General features: G+C 42.5%; 1 protein-coding gene across 1 annotated transcript in view; it reads left to right on the top strand.

Moving 5' to 3' along the window:
- arhgap20b (Rho GTPase activating protein 20b) overlaps positions 1–11,025 on the top strand; it is a 92,479-nt gene extending 81,454 nt beyond the window's left edge. Inside the window, exons 14-15 of the mRNA XM_080188209.1 lie at positions 7,826–7,943; positions 9,248–11,025. Coding sequence (XP_080044335.1) covers positions 7,826–7,943; positions 9,248–11,025 — 1,896 coding nt within the window. The remainder of the gene's footprint in view (positions 1–7,825; positions 7,944–9,247) is intronic.
- Positions 11,026–15,642: the final 4,617 nt, after the last annotated feature.

Here is a 15,642-nt window from a genome sequence, read left to right as displayed (position 1 = left end):
CCACTCATCAGGTGTTTTTGATTTTTCATTTCCCCACTTTATAAGCGGTGTCATATTTCCCAACCGGTTGGTTTTGTTGTGATGCAGTTTCCATCAATAACCCCACAGCAAATTCCAGATAGAAAAACTTAGAGGGTTAGTTTATTTTACACACACTTAACCTGCGGGAAGAGGGTTTACAATGCACTCCCGTACCCCCTGCACCCCACCTCCCCCCATTCATATAGTACAAGAGGGATAAAGAAAAGAAAGAGGTACCAGGCAAAATCACAAAGAAAATAATAATTACTGCTTCACATGAGTGCAGAATCCAGCATCAAAAGTCCAATAGTGAAGTCAGCCAGTGAAATGGATGCTGGATAATCATCTTCCATGATGAAATGGGCACTCAGAGGCATCTTAATCTTATAGGTGTTGGTACTGAATCTCCACTAGAAACTATGTAGATGGGATTGGCCATTTTCTCTTCCTGTATGCACTGTTTCATCCTTGTCTGTAATGAATGTGATCTGTTGTTCTCTGTGGATGCTGAAACCCTCTCTATTTGGTAACTTTCTTCCATTTGATAAGCGTAATGCCTAAATCTAGCAAAGACCTACTAGCCCACATCAGGAGTCACTAAGACAACCCATTTGAGAAAGATGATGAAAGTAGACCCCAATAACCCCTCATGCTGGCATTATTTTCAGGTTCCTCATGACCACATTCCTTCTAGCGTAAAGATTTCTTTCAGTTTAGAGAATCATCCTCCTCTAAGCATAAAATCAACCAAACTTACAGCATCCACTGAGACTCCATGGACTTACCTTGCCCTGATCACAAAGTCAATCGTTGTTCAGAATACTGACTGGAGAGTGGACTGTGGGACAACAGAATGCCAACTTTATCTCACTAACTGTTCTGTTACTTTGCCCCTCCACAAGTAGCAGAGCGGGGAGATAGAGAAAGAGGGAAGAGAAAGACAAACATTAGCATTAGAAACTTACGTAAATCATATTTTTGGCAGGCAGTTGAAACAAAGTCTTTTCCTCTAATTATGACAAAAATTTATCGTAGTTATTCTTAAAATAAAATATTTACTCCGTAATAGTTCAATAGACAGTTTCCCAAATTCTTTGATCACTAAAACAGTTGTAGATTCTAATCATGAGATATTTATAGCTCTTTTCTTTGATGAAGATCTCACAATTGGAATTGCAATTGTTTCCAACTGCCAGTTAAAGTTGAATCCAAATTGATTCAGGTTGTAAAATGCAGGTTGAAATTGGATTCAAAGGAATAACCAATTTATGGGATGATTCCTTAATCCCAGAGAAGTATATTTGAGGAGGTACATTTGGTGGGAACATACACAGAAGATCAAAGCCAACTATATTCAATCCGTGCTTCTTTTGAGTGCTAGCAGCACTGGAAAACCAAATCAACACTTTATAGTTGTGAGCAAACCGATCTCAGCAAGGATAGCAACAGCAAGATAAAAACTAATGTTCTCCTGAGTCTTTCAGTCTTCTGTACTTTAAAATGCACATTCATACAGCAATTGGAGACAGGATCCATCTTAGCTGTGATGCTCTGCATAGCACAGTAGCCTTGTAACATTCAAGCAAAATTGGCATTTGAGAACAATAACCTGGTTTCCATCGATATGCATGGAGCTAAATTCCTAAACAGCAAAGCGCCTTAGATTCTGGGCATGTCAGATGTCCCCTCCCCTCTGGTGTGATGTCAGACCACTGGGGATCACTACTGCTCTCCAGCAGACAAGATGACCATGTTGGGGGCATAGAAGCCAGTGCTGCCCTCTAATGGTCAGGGACATGACAGGGTAGTGCCCTAGCACTGTCCACATGCATCCTGGCAGTGCCGACCTGATATTGTCAGCGTGGCATTATCAAGATGCGGGGCAGTGAGTGTGGCAACAATGTGGGGGGGGGGCTGGCAAGGGATCTGCTGGCAGTGATCAATAGCTATTTATGTGTACACTTTTATTTATTCATTCGTGGGACATCGGCATCACCGGCGGGCCAGCATTCATTGCCCATCCCTAGTTGTCCTTGAGAAGGTGGTGGTGAGCTGCCTTCTTGAATCACTACAGTCCATGTTCTGTGGTTTGACTCACAATGCCATCAGACAGGGAATGCAAAGATTTGGATCTAGCGACTGAGAAGGAATGGCAATATATGTTTCCAAGTCAGGATGGTGAGTGGCTTGGAGGGGAACTTGCAGGTGGTGGTGTTCCCATTTACCTGCTGTCCTTGTCCTTCTAGATGGAAGTGGCCATGGGTTTGGAAGGTGCTGCCCAAGATCTTTGTTGAATTGCTGCAGTGTATCTTGTAGATAGTACACACTGCTGCTACTGAGCGTTTGGTAGTAGAGGAATTGAATGTTAGTTAACGTGGTGCCAATCAAGTGGGCTGTGTTGTCCTGGATGATGTCAAGCTTCTTGAGTCTTGTTGGAGTTGCACCCATCCAGGCATGTGGGGAGTACTCCATGACACGACTTATGCCTTGTAGGTGGTGGATAGGCTCTGGGGAATCAGGAGGTGAGTTAATTGCCACAGTATTCCGAACCTCTGACCTGTTCTTGTAGTCACTGTGTTTATGTGGTGAGTCCAGTTGAGTTTCTGGTCAATGGTAACCCCAAGGATGTTAACAGTGGGGGATTGCATGATGGTTGCACTATTGAATATCAAGGGGTGGTGATTAGAGTGTCTCTTATTGGTGATGGTCATTGCCTGGCATTTGTGTGGCACGAATGTTACTTGCCACTTGTCAACCCAAGCCTTGATATTGTCCAGATCTTGTTGCATTTGAACATGGACTGCTTCAGTATCTGAGGAGTCACAAATGGTGCTGAACATTGTGCGATCATCAGCGAACATTCCCACTTCTTGACCTTATGACGGAGGGAAGGTCATTGATGAAGCAGCTGAAGATTGTTGGGCCCCGGACAATTCCTGCAGAAATGTCCTGGAACTGAGATGATTGATCCTCCATAATCACAACCATCTTCCTATGTACCAGGTATGACTCCAACCAGCGGAGAGTTTGCCCCCTGATACCCATTGATTCCAGTTTCGTGAGGGCTCCTTGATGCCACAGTTGGTCGAATGTGGCCTTGATGTCAAGGGCTGTCACTCTCACCTCGCCTCTGGAATTCAGCTCTTTTGTCCATGTTTGAACCAAGACTGTAATGAGGTCAGCAGCTGAGTGAAATCCAAACTGGGTGTTGCTGAGCAGGTTATTGCTGAGCAAGTGCTGCTTAATAGCACTGTTGATGGCCCACTGCACCTTGTGGATGCCCAGTCTTGAATTGCTAGATTAGTTCATAGTCTGTCCCATTTAGCATGGAATTAGTGCCACACAACACGATGGAGGTTATTCTCAATGCGAAGGTGGGGTTTCATCTCCACAAGGACTGTGCGGTGAGCACTCTTATCGAAACTGTCATGGACAGATGCATCTGCAGCCGGAAGATTGGTAAGGATGAGATCAAGTATGCTATTTCCTCTTGTTGGTTCCTTCACCACCTGCTGCAGACCCAGTCTAGGAGTTATATCCTTTAGCTCGATCAACCAGCTCGATCATTAGTGCTGCTGCTGAGCCACTCTTGGTACTGAACATTGAAATCCCCCATTGGGAGTACATTTTGCACCCTTGCCAACATCAGTGCTTCTTCCAAGTGTTGTTCAACATGGAGGAATACTGATTCTCCAGTCGAAGGAGGATGGTACACGGTGATCAGTAAGAGGTTTCCTTGCCCATGTTTAACCTGAGGCCATGAGACTTCATGGGGTCCGGAGTCAATGCTATGGACTTCCAGAGCAACTCCCTCCTGACTGTATACCACTGTGCTGCCACCTCTGCCGGGTCTGCCCTACAGGCAGGACAGGACATATCCAGGGATGGTAATGGTGGTGTCGGGGGTGTTACATGTAAGGCTGTTGCTTGACTAGTCTGTGAGGCAGCTCTTCCAATTTTGGCACTAGCCCCCAGAGGTTAGAAAGGAGGACTTTATAGGGTTGACTGAGCTGTTTGTTTTTTTGCTATTATCTTTTCTGGTGCCTAAGTTGATGCCAGGTGGTCCGTCCAGTTTCATTTCTTTGTTGACACTTTGTAAAAATTGTTACAACTGAGTGCCTTGTTAGGCCATTTCAGAGGAGAGTTAAGAGTCAACCACATTGCTGTACTCTGGAGTCACATGTAGGCCAGACCAGATAAGAATGGCAGATTTCTTTCCCTAAAGGAACCAGATGGGTTTTTCTGACAATTGACAATGGTTTCATGGTCATCAGTAGTAGACTCTTAATTCCAGATATTTTTTATTGAATTAAAATTCCACCATCTGCCATGGTGGGATTTGAACCTGTGTCCCCAGAACATTATCTGGGTTTCTGGATTAATAATCCAGCTATAATACCGCTAGGTCATCACCACCCTTGAGCAAGGGTCAATAGTGCCTGATCAAAGTTAACATTCATTAGTATATTTATACATTATCTCTATTCATATATGAACCTCGTGAATGCTTCATGGACTTACCTTATATTGTACATGGGGGGAAAAGTCTGAAAGTACATTGGATTTACAACAGGCATTAGTGTCCTCGGTTTTGGCTTCAGCCTGGTCGTAGTATCCAACCAAGTCCAGCTAAGTGCCCCCACTACCCTTGCCTGATTTTATGTTGTTTACCTCATCTTCCATGGGGCTGCCTTGAGGTAGCACAAAGACACAGTGGTTAGCACTGCTGCCTTCTAGTGCCAGGTATCCGGGTTCAATTCTGGCCTCGGGTGACTGTGTGGAGTTTGCACATTTTTCCTGTGTCTCCGTGAGTTTCCTTCCATAGTCCAACGATGTGCAAGTTAGGTGATCTGACCATGCTAAATTGCCCTTGGTGTCCCAAGATCTATGGACTATGTGGGTTAGCCATGGTAAATACACAGGGATAGGGTGGGGGCTTGGGTAAGATGCTCTTCAAAGAGTGGATGCAGATCTGATGGGCCTAATGGCCTCTTTCTGCACTCCTGGCATTCTATGATTTTCAATCAGTTTACTTTAGCGTTCAAACAGCCAAATGAAGAAAAGAACTTGAATGCATGTAGCACCTTATTGTGTCTGTAGACTTTTCCAAAATATTACATAACCAGTAATTAATTTTGGAGTCAGGTCACAGTTAATAACAGCAGTCAAACTGCATCTAGCAGAGTCTCACAAGCAACACAAATGCATCAATCCCTTTTGTCAGCCTGGATTATGTTCTCAAGTCAATAGTAAGACAAGAATCTGCCAACAGAGTAAACCTGACATTCAAAAGAGGAGAAAATGATCTTGTGGCTCACAATGTGTGCCAATACATTCTTTAAGAAAAAATCCATCCTTAACTCCCCTAATTCCTGAATCCTAGCACAAGAATATTCTTCTGTTTTCACTGAATGGAACATGAAGTTACTCTAATCTTAAGTTTATTTATTAGTGTCACATTAATGCTGCAATGAAGTTACTATGAAAATCCCCTAGTCACTATACTCTGGCGCCTGTTCAAGTAGGGAGAATTTAGCATGGCTGAGGCACCTAACCAGCACATTTTTCAAACTGTGGGAGGGAACTGGGGCACCCATGCAGACATGGGGAGAACATGCAGACTCTGCACAGACAGTGCCTGGAATATGAACCCAGATCCCTTGCACTGTGAGGCAGCAGTGCTAACCACTGAGAAACCAAACTGACAAGAGTCACAAGAGAGACACAAATGAGAAGGACCAACTCAGCAATCTAGAATGAGTTTACAAGCCCACCATTACAACAACACCTGCCTCACTCTACATCTTTCAGATGGTCACTGATCTTTTAACAACAGTCTCACCATTTACCACCTCCCGAATAAATCAATTGATAGGCTGTCTAGCTGAATTTTTTACTAAAGCTTTATCTTACAATTTTTAATTATAACATCTAAATTAAAAGGAAATTATTGCTTGTGAATCCTTTCATGTGGGCAAGTGACCCTCAAATGCCTTGGGCAAATCCATAGTTAGAATCAGAATCCTACTGTGGAGAAGGAGGCCATTTGGCCCATTGAGTCTGCATCGACCATAATCCCACCCAGGTCCTATCCCCATAACCTCATGTATTTACCCTAGCTAATCCCCCTGACACCAAGGGGCTTTTGGAGTGTGGGAGAAAACCGGAGGAAACTGGAGCAAATCCACACAGACACAAGAAGAATTTGCAAACCTCATACAGACAGTGACTCAAACTGGGAATCGAACCCCAGTCCCTGGTGCCATGAGGCAGCAGTGCTGCCGCTTGCTGAACAACTTCCAATAACTTGTTCGGCTGGTGATTTTTAATGTGTGTGTCAGGAAATATTATGCCCACAAATACCATCAATGTCAATCACGGTTGAGTCCACTCATGTCCGCAGAAGAATGTTTCAGCTAGTTTAAGACATTATTTGCCAAACAGATGCCTCAGAGAAAATGCAAACCATTCAATTAAAAAAAACCACAAGTTGGGATAGATTTTAATTTTTGGCTGGCTGCCAGGGAAAACCTCAGGTGGCCACCCAATAGTACTGACATAGAACCCATTATAGAATCCCTACAGTGCAGAAAGGGGGCCATTCGGCCCATTGAGTCTGCACCTACCACAAATACACCCAGGCTCTATTCCCGTAACTCCACATATGTACCCTGATAATCTTGCTAACATTAGGGTTAATTTAGCATGGCCAATCAACCTAACCCGCACATCTTTAGAGTGTGGGAGGAAACTGGGGTACCCGGAGGAAACCCACGCAGACAGGGGAGAGAATGTGCAAACTTCACACAGACAACGAGCCGAGGCTGGAATTGAACCTGGGTCCCTAGCGCTGTGAGGCAGCAGTGCTAACTACTGTGCTACCATGCCACCCCTCTTTTTGTTCTTTACCCGTGACTTGACTATTCTCTGTTTTTGCTGTCAATCCACCTAAAATATCAAGAAGCTGTGTCCATTTTGAAGCTATTGAAGTAATGCTGCCAGCAGGTTGTGGCCACAATACTGGCGGGCCTAAGAAGTTATGCTTAGGAGAACACTCGTGCTTCTTCTGGCCAATACAAACAGCCTTAACTTCGCACTTTTGATCCTCTTTGGCAGCATTTCATAGTCATAAATCTGAATGTACAAATTAAACTGACCTGAGACAAGTCCAGCCTCCCACTTTTAGAATGGAATCAGCCCACATGTTTTCACACAATTTTCAAGGGACTACCATCTCTTTTCTGTTTGATAATGCCAGTCGTAATTTGCTTCCCAAGTATGATTTATTTAAACAAAACTTGGATTTGCAACCACATTTGAGCTAAGCAGTTATTTAAATTTTTTGGTCCATGGTTAATTTTGTGAAGGTATTAATTTGCCTGTCTATTGCAAATCAGACAGGTCGAGACTTACAAAGAAAAGTAGCCAGGCCAAATAGATTCCATTGGTGGTGAGAAGAGTAAAGCTACTGCTACGGAAGGGAATTGCTTACATCTTACTTTTGCATAATTATTATACACGTTACTACATTTTTATTAAATAAGCACTTAATCCCAAATGTAAAGTAGATATTTTCTGTCACCATTAAAGCTTCAATATTCTTTCTCTGATGATTTGCTTGGAATTGCATGCACAAATTACTCCATCTGTGACCAAACCATTGCCTTCTACAATACTATCTCTCAATTCTCTCCCAACTCTTCTGCTACACCTGGGTCACATTGTTACATTGAAGGCAGTGTCTAAGTACAAGTCAGAATTGTTGAACGTGATGAAGCATTAGGGACTTTGTGCTTTTTTCCAGGTGGCCATTCTTGTACAGTTCATGATTGAAAACTCTTATCGAATCTTTGGGAGTGGTCTGAATTCACTCTTTGGAGGCTCAGAAGATGTCCAGCGGGAACATTCTGAGGACTCACTTGGTTTGTGGTGTTTTCCTTATTGCTTTTTTATAGATATTTCTTGAGATTCTCGAGAATTAACATATTTTTGCTGGTTGGATTTATTGGACCCAATTTCCCCAAAGCCACATTAGGCATGGTGGCACAGTGGTTAGCACTGCTGTCTCACAGCGCCAGGGATCCGGGTTCGATTCTTGGCTTGGGTCACTGTCTGTGCAGAATCTGCACATTCTCCCCATGTCTGCACAGGCTTTTTCTGGGTGCTCCAGTTTCCTCCCAGTCTGAAAGACGTGATAGTTAGGTGCATTGGTTATGCTAAATTCTCTCTCAGTATACCTGAACTGGCACCAAAGTGTGGCGACTAGGGGATTTTCACAGCAACTTCATTGCACCATTAATTAAGACTACCTGTGACACTAATAAATAAACCTAAAACAAATCTTAGATGCGCACCCCATTGGGAGAACTCTCGTGCTGGTACTGGCAACGTCTGTCAGGTGGCATTATCCATTTTGATGGATGCAAATTTAAGCATCCTATGTTCATTAATTGTATTATAATTAGCAGGAGTGCGTGATTTTTGGCTGAGCCGGAACCTCATGGGGCCTGCAGGATGTGTCAGGAGAATCGTGAGTGCCTTCACTCCAGGCGGAATCCCGATCTTTGACCAATACCCATTTCACCAGGGCATCAGTATTCCCTGTGCTGTCTGACAGAGCCAGAGAACACATATTCCACACCACCCCTTCAAAGTCCCATTGATGTTCTAAGTTTACTGATCTGAGTTAGGATGACTTCAAAGAAGCTAAGGTGCTGCTGTACCATGCACTAAAGGGCAGGTGTTCTACAATAATGACCTGTATTTAGTCTGTGGCTCTAAATGATGATTGGGCTTTTCCTATCATTTTCCGCATTCAATACTGTCAGGCATTTGTTTCAGAATTTGAGTTTATTTTTGCATTTATTTAAATTAATTTTTTTTAACCTTATGCAGCCGAAAATATGGATTAATTATGAGAGTTTGAACATTTTCTTAAAAACCAAGATCAATTTTGTTTTTTTTAAATATGTGGAAATTCCGGAAATATGTTGGAATATGCCTTGCTTCAAACCAGAAAGATGTCATATGGGGAACAGATTTTGGCTTGGCTATGATGACCACTGCTGCTGAATAGCCTACTATTGTTCACTACTTGTATCAATACATGACTGACCATATGAGGGACAGTACTGTAGTGAGGGTCAGAATCTTCACATAAAAGCGTAAGAAAACCATGCAGAAAAGTTATAACATTCTGATCTTTCTTTCAATGTTACTTTTGTAGATGTGCACTTGACGCAGCCACAGTATTCATCGGATGCTATGGATTCAGCATGGTCCGATCAAAAAAGGCTAAAAGTTCAAAAGGACCAGCAAAGTCACTCTGCCTTTACCAATCTGAATGATTCTAGACAACACACAACAGAAGAACCCAAGGAGGCTTGGAGCCAGCAAAGCTTTTTCAGTGAAGAAGTTTCATGCAAGAAAATCCTGGAGAAGAGTGACAGTGGGGATCTCTGCGAGCAGTTGGAAAATGAGTCTTTATATACCTGCTCCTCAGTTTCTTCACTCGCAGCTATCCAAAGCATTGACTCAGCACGAGACCGCTGCTCTTCCGAGCCCAGTGTCTGCCTGTCACACCAACTCGCCTTGTCTCATGAGCCAGTGGCCCGCCAGTCAAGTTGTGATGCAGCCATGACCCATGGTCACATTGATTATTTACACCAGCTGAAAAGGCTTCAGATTGAAAGCCAAAAACTATTGGATGATGGGAAAATCCCGGGTTCTAATAAACTAAGATATACTTATTGGAGGTCTCCTCAGATTAATACCAAACTGAAGCAGCCTAGACAGCAGAGAATGAACCTGTCAACAAGGTCAAGCCTGTCAAGCCTGTCTTCTCCCACCACATCACCCTCAGAGTCTTCACTAAGTTCAGTAGATAGTGCCTTCTCTTATTCTGACTCATCAGTGTTTGGTCGCAGTGACAGTTTGCACTTTGGGAGTTCTGGAAAAAGTCAGATCCCCTCACCATGTGGCCCCTGTAGGCTTCCGGGCAAATTATCTGGGACATCCCCATCTTCAGTGGCTTATTGTCTTGATGATTTGGATTGGTACAACGAGGAAGCAGAAAAAGAAGGAGACTTGGACTGTGAGAGTGATCGAGAGGATTCAACCCAAACATTAATGGAGCACGTATCTCATTCAAAAAGTCAAGGATCTGTGGATGTTGAAGATTCGGAAAAGAACGTTGAATATTTTACAAGTGTAGCCTATATTGGACACGATGAACATGGGACAAATTCTGTCCAAAGTGATGCAGAAGGGTTAAACAGAGAAAGTGATCAGGAAAGAAGGAGTAGGTTGAATGTTCCCAATACAACACAATTTGGCACACTTCCCGAGGAATCCACTGTAGGGCCATCTTATAGTAAAAATGTTAAGCGCACTAAAATAACATTCTACATGGCACCTGGTAAGGTGTTTACTATACAACATACGGATCAAGAGAGGCAGGAATCTGAAATTGACAATGCCACACAAGATGAGAATAGCAACTCCAACGTACCACCACCCAATAAAGGAAGTACAAGACGATCAGGGCAGACTTTAAAGGTTCACATACCACAAACTGTGTTTTATGGACAGGACTCTCCCTTGGTTCTCCAGTCTGTTACACGAAGACAGATCTCTGATGAATCCAAGGCATCTCAGCAAAAAATTATATCCGGGGATATTTTAATGAGAACTTCTTCAACAGACATTCCTTCACAGAGTGACAAGCAGCTATTAGATGGCTCAACTCAGCCTGTATCTCCTCAGCAATGTAGTAATAACACTTGTAATAAAAGACACACTATCCGTTTTATATTACCACCCTCTGTTAAAACTACTGTTAAGGACTACTTCCTTCATAATGAGGCCAAACACTGCCTCAGAGACACTAAGACAGTGGAGAATGAGCTAATTAGGAGAAGACAAGAATGGCAAAGCAGACAGTGCACTGATTCACAATTGGAAGACTTTGAAAATATTATTTTCACAGATGAATCTTATGTCTGAATATTTAACCTTCTAACTGTTATTTTTTTCATATGTTTTTAAACCAGGTCAGCCCTCCATAACTTGCTACTGATGAAACTAGTTTCTGCATAAAAGACAACATGGTATAAACATGTATGTTGAGCACCAACAATATTACCATAGCCTAGAAGTTATCACTTCAGAAATTAGCAGACAAACTCCTGAAAGTATAGAATTGTTGTTTGCAACACAGATGGTGGGCATTCGGCCCATCAAATTGGTGCCAGCTTTTTGCAAATGCAATTTAACTTGTCCCAATCTCTTAGTCTTTCACCGTTGTCATGTAAATATTTCCCTTCAGATGCTTATCCAATTTCCTCTCTTTAGCCAAGATTGATTCCATCTCCAACACACTTACAAGTTGTGCATTCCAGATGGTAAAAAATTCTTCCTCATGGCACTTCTTATTCTTTTGCCAATCATCTTAAGTCTGTGTTCTCTAATTCTCAGCCCTTTCACCAAGAGACTTTATCTCTACGTCCTCTGTCCAGACCCCTCTTGATTTTAAATACCTTTACCTAATCTCCTCTCAACCCTCTCTGATCCAAGAATGACTCTAGATCCAATCTATCCAAATCCTTCATCCCTGGAATCATTCTTATATATCTTTAAAGAACCATCTTTGAAACCTTCACATCCTTCCTAAAGTGTGGTGCCCAGATTGGACAAAATACTCCAGCTGAGGATGAAATGGTGTCTTATGAAGGTTCACTGTAATTTCTCTGCTTTTGTACTCTATTCAGAAAACTCAGGATCCTATGTGCCTTTTCAAGCAATTTCCCAACCTGAACTGGCACCTTCAAAGAATTATATACATATATTCCCAGGTCTCTTTGGTTCAACACCCCTTTTCTGAATTATATCATTTAATTTATATTGTTTCCCATTGTTTTTCCTACCAAAATACACATCTTCACACTTCTGTGTATTAAATTTCTTCTGCCACATGCCCATGCATCCCACCAACCTCACTATGTCCCTTCGAAGTCTTATCACAATCATCCTCACAATTCACGCACTGTCAGGTTTTGTATCGTGTTCAAGTTTGGAAGTTGTGCCCTGCACACCCAAATCTAAGGCATCGATATGGATCAACAAAAGCAATGGTCATCGTACCAGTTCCAAGGGAAAAGAACACTCTAAACCTTCCTGTGGCTCAAAAACCAATCATTCACCACTTGTCCCTATTTGCTGTCACTCACCCAACTTTTCCATCCGTACAACCAGTGTCCCTTTTATTCCATGTGCTTTACTTTTGTTAGCAAGCTTATCATGTAGCTCTTTAACAAATGTTCTTAGGAAGTCAATATATACCACATGAACCACATTTCCTTCATGAATTCCCTCCGTCACCTCATCTAAAAACTCTATTAAGTTAGTTAATTAGTCCACGTTTGACCAAGTGACTGTTAATTTTTTCATGGATTATCATTTGAAAAAACTTTTCCAGCACCGAGGTTAAAGTGACTGACCTGTAATTGCTGGAATTTTCCATGCAACCTTTTTTGAACATGGTTGTAACATTGATATGTGGGTTAGGCCATGTGAAACTGACCATTAGTGTCAAGGGGATGAGCAGGGTAAATAGGTGGGGTAAGTCCTGGGTGGGATTGTTATCAGCACAGACCCAATGGGCTATATAGCATCCTTCTGCACTGTAGGGATCCTATAATTCAATGATTAGCAATTCTTCAATTCTATGGCACCATCCCTGTACCCAACGAGAATTGTAAGGCCTGACTTCTTGTTCTGCTAACTCAACTCGGCAAAAAGTGCCCCAGATGGTCTAATTTTCTTTGGCATGAGGTGGGTGGGGGAGCACAGTGCTAAGTGGAGTTGGCCTGCTACCCCCAGGAAGAGTTCAGATATAATCATAGGGACTGCCAGCTGCAGAGGTTGACCGTGCAAAAGGCCCATTTCACTGATCTGGGATTTGGTCCCAGCTGCAAAGAGCAGTAAAGTAAAAAAAAGCCCTCCAACCCCACTCTTCAAACGCCTCACATCTCCCTCCTGCTCACACACATACTGCTTCTGCCCCATTATGCCTACCCATACCACTTCATGCCCCCAACCCATGGCCTCTCATATACTTTGTGCCAAACTATGCCCCACTATCCACCTTCCGATGGCCTTTTATAGCTCCATGCCAATCTATGCTCCTCTACCCATTCCCATACCCCTTTATAGTCTCTATCTCAATTTAGTTTTAACTCTTGCAACCCATGGCCCCCCCCCCAACCCCCCCCCCACCCCCAATGCAACCCTTTGTGCTTACACCCTCTATCGCAATTCATGCAGTATCCACCATGAGCAGACTCTGGATCTATAATGTTCTAAGTGTCCATTGCAAACGTTATTTTTATAAAAAACAGTCTCATTCATTAAAAAAAATATTCAGTACGGTTACATTCCTTCAATTATATAATCTCATATAAAATAAACTATTAATTCAAGTGCTTAATCTTTTATAAGAACAAGCATTTGTATTCGTAGCCCTTCATCAATGATGTTATAGCCACTTGGAGCTTTCAGTTGAGTTTTGAACTGATAATCACCTCACTGAGATAATGATAGGTTGTGAAATCAGTCATACAGCACAAATCCCATAACGATGGATCTCAGGTTCATGACACAGAAAAAGTGAAATAGCAAGAACTTTTTTATAAAACTTCAACATCTTTGCTGTTTTTACTTTAAAAGATCAGATGATTTAAATATCTAGAAAAAATCCCTTTATACCTTGACTCTTCTTGTCAGCTTGACAGTTCCAGTGAATTTATTCATTTTTTACCCACACTCATGTATGCATTTAACACTCCTAAGTGGCATTTGACTTCTCCCAAAGGGCACTTCCCGCTTCAAGGATACCTCTTGACTTAACCAAAAGGATGCCCTATCTCTCCAAAAAATTCTGGCAGCTGTAGACCTTCTCCTGAAAGGTCTGAAATGAAGAAATTGTGTTTCAGACATTCTATCTACAACAGCTGTACTTTTTGGCAGCTGTACTTTTACACTTACAGCTGCCCCTGTGAACTACAGAAATGTAAGTACAGCCTTCCCCCACTCACTCCCCTGTAAAAATGGTTGAAGTTGGGTTTGGGATGGGTCTCTGGCACCATTTTGGTTAGTGCAGAAACCTTCTCTGTCTTAATGAAATTTCAGGCCGATCTGCGCAATTTCCACCCTAACCTCTCCTAGCATCCTCAAATGGATCCCACCCAATCCTTGTGACTTATGAACTTTCAGGACAGGCAGACAATCTAATATCTCTTCATCATCAAATTTTAGCTGAAACAGTATCAGCCAACTTGTCTCCCACTGTGAGTCTTGAAATATCTTCTTCCTTGGTAAAGCCAAATGCAAAGGAGGTAAATTAGCTAACTCCGTTCATTGCATGGCACAGATTAACAAGAATGCCACATGTTCAGTCCTTATACCTGCTGTGGTAGTTCATGTAGATTAGTGTAGTCCTATGATTGATGTTGAGTGGTGCCCCCACCTTGTCTCTCTCTAATAGTGAAAGATGCTGACGGTCCTGTATGGACTATGACTACTTACCAGAATACTTATTTACAATCCAGCCATGTGCTTCTCCTTCATTTTTCCTAATTGACACCCATCCTTTCAGTATCATTTTACCTGTTTCCATGCCTTATGCCTTGTGGATTCCCTTTCATGTTAGTTGCTAGTCTCTTCTCATACTTTCTCTTTGCCTCTTAGATTTCCTAGTTCACTTCTCTGAACATTCTATATTTACCCTGGTTCTCATTGGCAGCCATTTTCTGCTTAACTATGTTCTTTGCCATCCAAAGTCTTGTTTTGGTTGCATGACATTCCTGCATTCATTATTTTCATGGAGGAGTTAACTGATACATGTTTGTTAAAATAATGGCTAGAAATGTTTGGTAGTATCGAAAGCAAAGACTTCCAGAGTTATATCTCCACAATGTTTCTCCTTGCGTCCTTCCCAGTGTCAGACATCCTACAAGTTGCACTATAGAGCCTTTAGTGTCACATCCAGTTTGCAAGTGGTATCCCTTTAATACTGGGCTGATTACAAGCTGATGCCAAGGATCTTCTGTCCTGATACATGAATCAAGCAGGTCTGAAGTTTCTAATTCACCAACCAACCCGGCTCACAGTGCTTTAATGAATATCATCAGCCTAACTGAACAAGCATGTGGAAGATGACTGGCACATTGTGCTGGCAAGCTGCAGGGTTTCAGCTTATTATATTCTCAAATTGGCCCTGCAAAGACCTGGAGGCCCATAGGTTATGGTACTGGCAAGCTATATGTAAGTGCTGTGGATTCTGCTTAGTAATGTGTCCCTAGGCAGTGTTTACACAATGGATTAGTCATACATAGATTTTACACAGGTATAGAATGGAATGGAATGCTATGCCCCCCGCCCCCCAAAACCACCATTCAGAGTTGGGCTGCATAATATTGGGCTCAATGAGCTGCACTCCTGATGCTTATCTTCTCATCCCTGATTACCCCCACAATTTTACCCATAGCAGGAGGCCCATCCACCAGTTAGACCAATTGACTGACTAATTAATGGCCACGTCAGAGGAATTTACCAATGGTGGGC

This window comes from Carcharhinus amblyrhynchos, chromosome 4 (genome assembly GCF_965287045.1).
Source record: "Carcharhinus amblyrhynchos chromosome 4, sCarAmb.v2.hapA, whole genome shotgun sequence".
Lineage (NCBI taxonomy): Eukaryota > Metazoa > Chordata > Chondrichthyes > Carcharhiniformes > Carcharhinidae > Carcharhinus > Carcharhinus amblyrhynchos.
The sequence above is the reverse complement of the archived record's forward strand: the minus strand, read 5'-3'. Positions and strand labels throughout refer to the sequence as shown.